Source organism: Gadus chalcogrammus, chromosome 10, assembly GCF_026213295.1.
Source record: "Gadus chalcogrammus isolate NIFS_2021 chromosome 10, NIFS_Gcha_1.0, whole genome shotgun sequence".
Classification (NCBI taxonomy): Eukaryota; Metazoa; Chordata; class Actinopteri; order Gadiformes; family Gadidae; genus Gadus; species Gadus chalcogrammus.
Window position 1 is genome coordinate 7,869,876 of NC_079421.1, and position 11,268 is coordinate 7,881,143.

Here is an 11,268-nt window from a genome sequence, read left to right on the forward strand (position 1 = left end):
TGAACCGAGTAAAGGCTGGTTTATGCTCGGTTACGTAAGCGTAAGCGCAAGCGCAAGAGGCCCTTGCGCGCCCTTGCGCCCCCCTTGCGCGACTTCTCACGTCTTGCGTGCGTCGGGCGATTTTTCTAGACTTGCGTCATTTTTTACGTAAGCTTTTACGCGAGCCGCCCAGCCTGCAAGGCTGTGATTGGTTTGCTGGTCTGGTTACTACTTCCTGTCTGGAGTATCACCCGGCAGGCTCATATACAAAAGCATTAACCTGAAGTGAAGTTAACTTTGCTGCCAACACATTATGTCGTTTTAAAATGTAGAGAGATATGCACATTTATACAACCCCAATGATCAACAACTTCATCACCCCTGTTCCTCTGTCTGTTGCCATCATTCACTGTGTATGGGGAGAACACGATCTGGCACATAAACAAACCAACGACTCCCACAGACAAAGACGTCATTCTCGAGGTCGTCTTCAACGAAAAACTTTCCTCCACATATTACTCCACCTACTGTTCTGGCGGTAAATTGCTTGGCAACACGCGCAACACGCGCAACCTAAAAGGGAGCATGAATTGCTTTGAGTAAATTTTGCGCAACAACGTAACACCAACGCTGAAGCATGCAGCCGCCTTAACCACCCCACAATGATCAAGCGTCAGGTGGGCTGGTTTATGCTCGGTTACGTAAGCGTAAGCGCAAGCGCAAGAGGCCCTTGCGCGCCCTTGCGCGACTTCTCACGTCTTGCGTGCGTCGGGTGATTTTTCTAGACTTGCGTCATTTTTTACGTAAGCTTTTACGCGAGCAGCCCAGCCTGCAAGGCTGTGATTGGTTTGCTGGTCTGGTTACTACTTCCTGTCTGGAGTATCACCCGGCAGGCTCATATACAAAAGCATTAACCTGAAGTGAAGTTAACTTTGCTGCCAACACATTATGTCGTTTTAAAATGTAGAGAGATATGCACATTTATACAACCCCAATGATCAACAACTTCATCACCCCTGTTCCTCTGTCTGTTGCCATAGAAACATTTTGACGAAGCCGCCTTAAAGGCGGCTGCATGCTTCAGCGTTGGTGTTACGTTGTTGCGCAAAATTTACTCAAAGCAATTCATGCTCCCTTTTAGGTTGCGCGTGTTGCGCGTGTTGCCAAGCAATTCACCGCCAGAACAGTAGGTGGAGTAATATGTGGAGTAAAGTTTTTCGTTGAAGACGACCTCGAGAATGACGTCTTTGTCTGTGGGAGTCGTTGGTTTGTTTATGTGCCAGATCGTGTTCTCCCCATACACAGTGAATGATGGCAACAGACAGTTGAAGATGTTGATCATTGGGGTTGTATAAATGTGCATATCTCTCTACATTTTAAAACGACATAATGTGTTGGCAGCAAAGTTAACTTCACTTCAGGTTAATGCTTTTGTATATGAGCCTGCCGGGTGATACTCCAGACAGGAAGTAGTAACCAGACCAGCAAACCAATCACAGCCTTGCAGGCTGGGCGGCTCGCGTAAAAGCTTACGTAAAAAATGACGCAAGTCTAGAAAAATCGCCCGACGCACGCAAGACGTGAGAAGTCGCGCAAGGGGGGCGCAAGGGCGCGCAAGGGCCTCTTGCGCTTGCGCTTACGCTTACGTAACCGAGCATAAACCAGCCTTAAATCAGTCCTTCCTATTTATGTCTAGGGTAAACCCCTACTGTCCACAAGCATCCCCCCCCCTCCCCATATGGATTTGGAGAATTGTTGCCACGTCCCAGTGGTGGAGGTATATATATGAAAGAGGGCATTCAATTATAGCCTACTACAATGATCAATTAGGAGGCCGAAGCCCTAAAGGAAGTGATGCCATAGGTGACTGAAGGCGGCTGCATGCTTCAGCGTTGGTGTTACGTTGTTGCGCAAAGTTTACTCAAAGCAATTCATGCTCCCTTTTAGGTTGCGCGTGTTGCGCGTGTTGCCAAGCAATTTACCGCCAGAACAGTAGGTGGAGTAATATGTGGAGTAAAGTTTTTCGTTGAAGACGACCTCGAGAATGACGTCTTTGTCTGTGGGAGTCGTTGGTTTGTTTATGTGCCAAAGTTTGATGATCTCCTTTCGCGAGTCATCCGATATCTTCCCGACTCTCACCAAAACCGGCCCTTGTCAGGGAGCAGCTGGCAGATTATGTTTTGTCAGATGCTGGCGTGTTTCCCCACCGGTACAATGTGCTACGATTGGGTATGCGCACTGACCAATAAATATATATACATTGGTCACTTGGAAGCATGACTTTTGATTCATTAGTTATCATGTTACACAAGTTACCTAATTTGGTTTACGTCAAACTCATTAATTCATATCCATATAACAGTTTATACAACAGCTACTGCCTTGACAGATGAATGAATTATTTAAGTGTAGGCCTATAGCCAAAGGCTTTAAGCTATAGCGCATAATGTCCACATAAATTATATGGTAGGCAGCATTATTAGAGAAAAGGGGTTTATTTATCAAATACAGAAAATAGTCCCACCATACACGCACACATTTTTCATTCACTACACACTCACGCTTTCAAATTTCATTCACTGAAAGAGGCTACTGAACTTATGTTTCACACAGAACATGAACACTTATGTTTCACATAGAACGTGAACACAAAACATTACGTAATTAATTCAAATAGGCTAACACTAAAACAAATAAGGCCAGTAGGCCTAATAGAACGAATATCGGGTGACAAGATCATTAAAATGGCTCACAATCCCGCATCAGCTGTTTGATGTCGCGCATCAAAATAGCACTTTGCCCCTGTGGAAGGGTTCGCATAAAGGGTTCGCATAATTATGTGCCAGATCGTGTGGTAGGTGGCGGTATGAAAACAGGAAATGTGATACTCCAGACAGGAAGTAGTTATCAGACGAGCAGACCAATCACAGCCTTGCAGGCTGCGCGGCTCGCGTAAAAGCTTACGTAAAAAATTACGCAAGTCTAGAAAAATCGCCCGACGCACGCAAGACGTGAGAAGTCGCGCAAGGGGGGCGCAAGGGCGCGCAAGGGCCTCTTGCGCTTGCGCTTACGTAACTGATCATAAATCAGCCTTGAGTCGACAACATTTAAGTAAGCTGTATAGCGTCTCTTATATATCAAAGGGGGTCTCAAAGGACGCATACGCTTCAACCTGTGGCTCCAGCACTACAGGAAATGACTCAGCGAGTGCTCCATCCCGTTGCAACTCACCCAGCGGCTCGCTTGCAAGATTTTGGCCTGAAGTTCTTCCCAGACCTACACCCTAGCCATCCAACATGCATATCTGAGAATCAGGCCTCTCTTTAATAATGACAAAAAGTTATGAGAGAAACACACATTAACTTTTTGTTATCTCATAAGCGGCTGGTGACCTTTTGACCCCCGACTTCAAAAACGTGGCCACAGGCCAGCTGTGTCTACACACCTTTAAGGCGGCTGCATGCTTCAGCATTGGTGTTACGTTGTTGCGCAAAATTTACTCAAAGCAATTCATGCTCCCTTTTAGGTTGCGCGTGTTGCACGTGTTGCCAAGCAATTTACCGCCAGAACAGTAGGTGGAGTAATATGTGGAGGAAAGTTTTTCGTTGAAGACGACCTCGAGAATGACGTCTTTGTCTGTGGGAGTCGTTGGTTTGTTTATGTGCCAGATCGTGTTCTCCCCATACACAGTGAATGATGGCAACAGACAGAGGAACAGGGGTGATGAAGTTGTTGATCATTGGGGTTGTATAAATGTGCATATCTCTCTACATTTTAAAACGACATAATGTGTTGGCAGCAAAGTTAACTTCACTTCAGGTTAATGCTTTTGTATATGAGCCTGCCGGGTGATACTCCAGACAGGAAGTAGTAACCAGACCAGCAAACCAATCACAGCCTTGCAGGCTGGGCGGCTCGCGTAAAAGCTTACGTAAAAAATGACGCAAGTCTAGAAAAATCGCCCGACGCACGCAAGACGTGAGAAGTCGCGCAAGGGGGGCGCAAGGGCGCGCAAGGGCCTCTTGCGCTTGCGCTTACGCTTACGTAACCGAGCATAAACCAGCCTTAACTGCCGCGCCTAAAGGCGGCTGCATGCTGCGTTGGTGTTACGTTGTTGCGCAAAATTTACTCAAAGCAATTCATGCTCCCTTTTAGGTTGCGCGTGTTGCGCATGTTGCCAAGCAATTACCGCCAGAATAGTAGGTGGAGTAATATGTGGAGTAAAGTTTTTCGTTCAAGACGACCTCGAGAATGACGTCTTTGTCTGTGGGAGTCGTTGGTTTGTTTATGTGCCAGATCGTGTTCTCCCCATACACAGTGAATGATGGCAACAGACAGAGGAACAGGGGTGATGAAGTTGTTGATCATTGGGGTTGTATAAATGTGCATATCTCTCTACATTTTAAAACGACATAATGTGATGGCAGCAAAGTTAACTTCACTTCACGTCAATGCTTTTGTATATGAGCCTGCCGGGTTCCATTCTATCAAACCACCCACCCTCCTTCCTCCTACGGCAGCGTTTCTCAAATTGAACCATGAAAAGGAGATTTTCCTGGTATTGGTCGAAGACTACCCAAGTGAAGCCTATATGGTGTATTTGTGTGTGGGCGTCGTCGTCGGCTGTTTATAAACCGCCTCCCAGTCATGTTCTACACATTGAACTATGGCAGAGAAATGTGATACTCCAGACAGGAAGTAGTAACCAGACCAGCAGACCAATCACAGCCTTGCAGGCTGGGCTGCTCGCGTAAAAGCTTATGTAAAAAATGACGCAAGTCTAGAAAAATCGCCCGACGCACGCAAGACGTGAGAAGTCGCGCAAGGGGGGCGCAAGGGCCTCTTGCGCTTGCGCTTACGCTTACGTAACCGAGCATAAACCAGCCTTAACGCCCCTAAAGCGACGCTTCATCGCATGTAACGCGTCTACGCGCCTATACCAATGGTTCCCTATGCAAAAATGCCGAATTTTGACGCCCCTAACGCGAGCAACGCGGTTGGTGTGGCCGTACCAACGTGCCTAACTTGACGCTTGATCATTGTGTGTCACAAAAATGGTTCAACGCGCCTAACGCGCCTATCATTTATGAGTAACGCGTTTGGTGTGGCCGTACCATAAAGGCCTCTACATACCTCCGGATACGGACAGTTTCGTCCGGTCCCGGAGGTGTTTCGTGGGAACAATAACAATAAACAATAAAATAAAAATGTCAGGTATATAGTATAATATAAGTATATACAAATAATATATATATATATATATATATATATATATAGATGGATGGATGGATGGCTAGATGGATAGATAGATAAGACGAAACACCTCCGGGACCGGACGAAACTGTCCGTATCCGGAGGTATGTAGAGGCCTTTAATCGGCCTTTACGCTGCGGCAACGTATGTTTGGTCATAAAGTTACGTAACCGCAACGTCGCGGCGACGTAACTGCGTTAGCTGGGATTGCTCTTTGTATGATAGGAGGCCGATACAAATCTTGGATGGGTCATCTGAAACGACTGTGATGTGCTCAGCATCTCCAGCATTATAGCCTAGATAAAACTACCATTTGAAAAAAACGGAGGGCTACGCAAATAGTCTGGAGTGAACTGAGGCCAGGTCCTCGATTGGTAGTGTTGGCTATGTAAGGCTATTTAAATATATTAAAGATCTGCGCGAGAATCTATATCTCTCCACTCCAGCAAAAAGTCATCCAATATGCCAAGATCTCGAGCCGTGGTCTTATCAATCGCTCCCGGTGGATTGCACGTATAATTTGCGCTCTGATATCAGCAGTTCTCTAATCAAAAGGCCATGCCATTGTGAACACATGAAATCTGCGGTGAACGCCGGTTGAAATACCCAAAACCGGGTTATAAAAGGATCACGGTATGTTAGTTGCTATAGCAACATATGCTCTGAATCAAACCTGGTCGGACCAGGTTTTGCGCAGGTTAAGTTTGAAACATAACCCGGGAGTACATATTGTTTTAGACGAAAGGGGTTATGTGGTAGGATCTTTAAGAATGCTTAACTGGGATATTTATATATTCATGGCTCAAATATTAAGGATCATGCTTTTGACGTGTAACTAACGCATTTACGCGGTCAGCGATCCGCTGCCAGGCTTTGGTTCTCCGGGTTCCAGAGGTTTTAGCGTTCCCTTTTCTTGTGATAATGTCCTTCTCCTCGTCATAGCTCTCCAGGAGAACCTGGAGTTTCACTTCATTGAAATAAGCGGCCCGTTCGCCATATCGATCAGGGTTTCCATGATCCATACATCACGTCTTTTTAAGTTTGGCGTGGACGCGCACAACCCTGTGTTAACCAACCCCGAGTTGATTGAACTAATGCATAACCGCTGCTGTGGAACCGAAAACTCTGGGTTGGTCGCAGGGATGGACTGGCCCAAAAATTTGGCCCGGGACTTTGGGATGGAGAGGCCTTTTATCAGACCGCGGGAATAGCGCCCGTAGAATTTTGCCACGGTGTAAAATAATAAAAACTAGTCCTTATCCGTGGATATGTGCATTGCAACGGCATGTCAATGTTGGGATGTGCATGTGTTTAGAATATTGTGAAGATCACTGGGAAATATTTTATAAGCAATCTTGTCCATGTACAAAATATTAGAAATTGCATGTGCCTAGAAAGGTAAATCAAGGCTGAAAATGATCTAAATAGTGCAAGATACAATTATTTGAGTGGAAAAAAATTGTCATACACATAGGCTACACAGGGTTTGGGAGATGGGGGCGGACCGGGGTTTGTTGTGCGTTGCTGTGGTTACTGGTGTTGAAGTGTTCCAATGGTTTATTAGCGGTGGTATCTAATAAATCGCTCTCTAATCAATACTTCATTCACTGCCTCTTCCGTGGGCATTACAATATTATGAATTGTTCTCCGACGTCTCTGGTACTTCCATAATTAGTTCAAGTCATTTTTATATTGCCAAACATGCTCGCTAGTGCACCTGTCATAGCTATACTACTGTGTCCTGTTCCCGCCGAACCATTGGTCTCGCTGACATGGGCGTCGCCGTCAACCTTGGCTTTTCCACGGAAAAGGTCGGTTAATTTAGCACATTTGGCTGCGTCTTGCTCTAACATTTTTTTCCTTTTCAACCTCAACTTCTGAGCGCCACCCAATTCTTTTGCCTCTTCACCACCTTTTTTCCTTTTTGACATTTTCGTATTTCTGTGTAACTTCAGTGAGATCAACGAGAAGTACCGGGTAAGTGACCCGGCCGTTTGTCAGGCTGAGCCAATCAGAAATGACAGACCGCGGAGCAGTCCAAGTTGGGAGGGGCCGTTCGGCTTGCTCTGCTGCTTTGGCCGCTCGCTTTGCCCCCATACACTGTGGGGGTGCTCCCCCCTCTAAATTGACAGTAATACATCGGCCCCGTTTCACCGTCAGGCAAGAGCTCCGTTTCGCGCTGTAAGTAAGAATATCCGGTAGCAGGCCACCCCAAATCACGGCTTACTTAACTTTTTCATTTTTTTTTACATCTTTTACAACAAAAAAATAAATAAAAAATTATAATAAAAAAATAAATAAAAAATAATAATAATAATAATTACGGCCGGCCGGCTCGGCCTGAAATCGTCCGGCCGTTCGGGAAATCTCCCGAACCTCCCGATGGCCAGTCCGCCCCTGGTTGGTCGGCACAGGGTCAATCAACCTAGAGTTCAGCGTTAACTCAGTGTTTGTTAAACCTCCGTTCGTGGAACACCCCTCTGGTCCGACCAGGTTTGATTCAGAGCATATGTTGCTATAGCAACTAACATATCGTGATCCTTTTGGAACGGAAAACCTAGGGTTACAGCAAACCCTGGGTTAACTTACCCGGTTATGTGATAAAACCGGGGGCCCGTTTCAGAAAGCAGGTTCAACAAACTCTAAGTTAAAACCTTAACTCTAGGTTGACCAACTCTGAGCTGTAAAACTCTGAATTTTCGGTTTCAGAACAGGTGATAACGCTTAGTTCAATCAACTCTGTCAAGGTAACTCTGAGTGAAGCTCGTGCATGAGGATATAAAAAGCCCTCATCAATGGAACACAGATAACATGATTCACCATGGCAACAAGTACTAACAAGCCTCGATCCTCCTACTTCTCCCCAGCGGAGTTGCAAATCTTAATGACTGCATATGCAGAAAGCGAGCATATATTTTTACTAAAAAGCAATACTATGGCAGCAGCTAAAAAGCGGGAGCTCGCGTGGAAAAAAATAGCTGACCGAGTCAGAGTATTTGAGAAAAAGAAAATGTTTTCTCTTGAATGTTCCACTTATTCAACAATTATATTCCATATGCGTGTTTGTGCGCACAGGTGCAACCCAACAGGCCCCAAACGGACTTGGCTGCAACTAAAAATGAAATATAAAAATGTAGTTCAAACAGATAAGGTATAATTTAAGTACAAGCAATTGTGATGTTGTTTAGCCTGCCCTCATTAAACAGCATTTAGTGGCTGCATTCAACATGTGATAAGATATATTTAAGTAATTAGGGAAATCTGCTAAACAAAGAAAAATCCCAACACTGCCAGCATTTAATATTGTCTATATGAAAGCAACACCTAAATGCCTTTTATACATACAAGTCTCCAAATTTGTGTTTTCTGGTTATCTTAAAATTTGACCTCCATTATAGCCAACAGAAAAAAGGCAGAGTCAGTTAGAAATGATTGAAGCATATCATGTCTCTAACAGCTCTTCCATCTCGTGCATCAGCAGGGGGGTCAGGATTATTATCTGGATCATTGGGGGAAAGAGTAGGACATTGTTCTCCTCTAATAGTGGCAATGTTGTGGAGAACCAAACATGCCACTATAATGTCACAAGCCCTTTCTGGGGTGACCCTGAGCCTTCGAAGGCACTGGAACCGGGCCTTGAGCATGCCGATGGTCATCTCCACTCTGGCTCGTGTCCTGCAGTGAGCCAAGTTGTAGTGTTGCTGTGGGCAAGGGTCAGGGTCAGGGTAAGGGGTCAGCAGATAGCGCTGGCAGGGGTACCCTCTGTCTCCGAGTATACTAACCATCAAACTCTCCTATGATAATACAAGATACACTTTATTGTTTCAGTTGTAATAGGAGGAAACAAAATATTGATCATAGGATATAACTATATACTGGATATATAAACTATATATATAAACTCACCACGGGCAAATCTGGCACTCAGTGTAGACTCACGAAACATTCGTGAGTCATACACAGACCCAGGCCACTTCGCTTCCACATTATTTATCATGTGGGCTGCGTCACATATGATCTTCACAGTGGAGAACAGTAATTAGCTGTATAGTGAAGCATATTTCATTTGGAATGTTAAAGGCTACTATTTAGGCCTACCTGTACATTAATGCTGTGGACAGATTTCCTATTCACATAATCTCCTTCATTTATTGAAGGAGCTATGATAGGAATGTGAGTGCCATCTATGCAGCCAATCACACCTGGAAACCCTAAAATATATCAAATTGACTGATTAATGCTTCAAGTCTCAAAGCTTTATAACATAAATTAATTACTGCTTAGACTGATACCTGCAATTCTGTGGAACTCTTCTTTGAGAAGTCTGGTGGGTCTGTGACTTGGGAACACTACAAACGTGCATAGTAGCCGTTTCAGTGCAAGTGTCACATTTCGGACAGCCCGACAGACAGTTGCCTTGGACACATGCTCTGCATCACCGACGTTATACAAAAAACTGCCGTTGGCAAAAGAATGAAGTGCAATACAAAGAATTTGCTCGGAACTGAGAGCGCTTCCACGATGTGTCATGTGAGCGATGTGAGGGCTGAGAATATTGTTTATATAAATTATTGATGATGCAGAGAAACGGAAACGCTCAAACAGGTAGCTACTCATCAGGGAATGATAAAACATCCAAGTATCTGCGCCTCGACATCAACTGGCTCTTCAATAAAAGGACACGCCATGTCTGCCACTGCCTTCAGTCTGCAGGCTTCAACTTAAGAGCAGGAGAAACTCGGGGTTAGTTGAAGAAAACCTGCCAGCGAGCAGGTTAGGTTCACAGAGTATGTTGCCAGGGTCAGAGTAAAGCTGAACTGGCTTTGTGAAACTGAAAAACCAGAGTTTCCCTCATCTCAGGGTTAACTAACTCAGAGTTTTCACTAAACCTGCTTTCTGAAACGGGCCCCGGCTTTGTGGAACACCCCACTGGAGAGGAGAGTTTGTCGTTGTTGACAACAGAAAGTGTAGCTTAGTGTTATCAATCGTTCGTCCCTTAGACCCAAAAGGATCGATACTATATTGTGTAACTTGATAAAAGACTAATTACTCATTGCCCTTTAGAATTGTTGCTGCTAATTGGAGGCCATCATTGACCGACAATATACGTCAAATGATTGGTATCAATAAGTAAAGCTTAAGGGAAATAAATATCAAATATTTAGCTTCAATCGTGGGTGTCTTTAGAATAAATACTGTGCATAAAGAGAGGAAGAGATGGACTTAAAGACTAGTCTACTGTTGTTATAATCGATTTACTTAACTAAAGTGAGAAGGTAATACAAATGAAAACAGCGACCATGTTGGCATGTTCCTACTGACGGAACTGAGCAAATGTTGCACATTGCGCTATCACATCCATTAGACTCAACGGGAGAGGTCCCCCGTGTCCCCAACAAGAGGGGCATAATGGGGGCCCCTCTGCCCATTGGACACACACACACACACACACACACACACACACACACACACACACACACACACACACACACACACACACACACACACACACACACACACACACACACACACACACACACACACACACACACACACGCGTGTGGCTTCTGTGTGTAAATAGACAGAAAAACATAGCCGCATGGTGAATGTGTAAGATGTTTTTGTTTTTTATGTCGATTATTAAGCATTGTATTTTAAATGAGAAGCGAGGAGGGTCGATTACAAATATGAATTGTTAACTAACTAAGGAAAAGCACAATACCTTTGATAATGCTGTATGCTTGCATTGCACTATTTGCAATCAGAGAGAAATTCGTTTTTACAAGATTTATAATAGTTGACCTCTAATCATTTGTTTCAAACGTGAGGTTCCAGAAGGCGATTCATGTGTTCTGTCAAAGTTCTCCCAATCCTCACACCTGTTCCTCTGATCTTCAGCCATGTTTCTCTGGTTATTTACAGATAAGATAAATACAACAGCTGGTGGAAGCTTTCTGCAGATATCTCTTCTTCTTTCCATTTGTTTGGTGTGGAGTGGGCGTGGTCGTCAGGGCGGCAGGTCATTGGTGTGGAGTG

General features: G+C 44.6%; 1 protein-coding gene across 1 annotated transcript; it reads right to left on the reverse strand.

Annotated features, from left to right (window-relative positions):
- Positions 1–8,516: 8,516 nt before the first annotated feature.
- LOC130390684 (putative nuclease HARBI1) lies at positions 8,517–10,133 on the reverse strand. The gene is made up of 3 exons (XM_056600770.1): positions 9,525–10,133; positions 9,331–9,443; positions 8,517–9,250 (listed from the first exon to the last, which is right to left on the reverse strand). The coding sequence occupies exons 1-3, from the start codon at positions 9,865–9,867 to the stop codon at positions 9,101–9,103; spliced, it is 606 nt and encodes a 201-aa protein (XP_056456745.1). The 5' UTR covers positions 9,868–10,133; the 3' UTR covers positions 8,517–9,100.
- Between the last annotated feature and the right edge of the window lie 1,135 nt (positions 10,134–11,268).

Coding starts and splice junctions, on each gene's coding strand:
- LOC130390684 (XM_056600770.1), bottom strand. CDS start 9,867: ATGTTTTATCATTCCCTGATGAGTAGCTACCTGTTTGAGCGTTTCCGT. Junction 9,444..9,524: donor AGAGTTCCACAGAATTGCAG/GTATCAGTCTAA, acceptor GATATATTTTAG/GGTTTCCAGGTGTGATTGGC. Junction 9,251..9,330: donor TCCACAGCATTAATGTACAG/GTAGGCCTAAAT, acceptor TCCACTGTGAAG/ATCATATGTGACGCAGCCCA.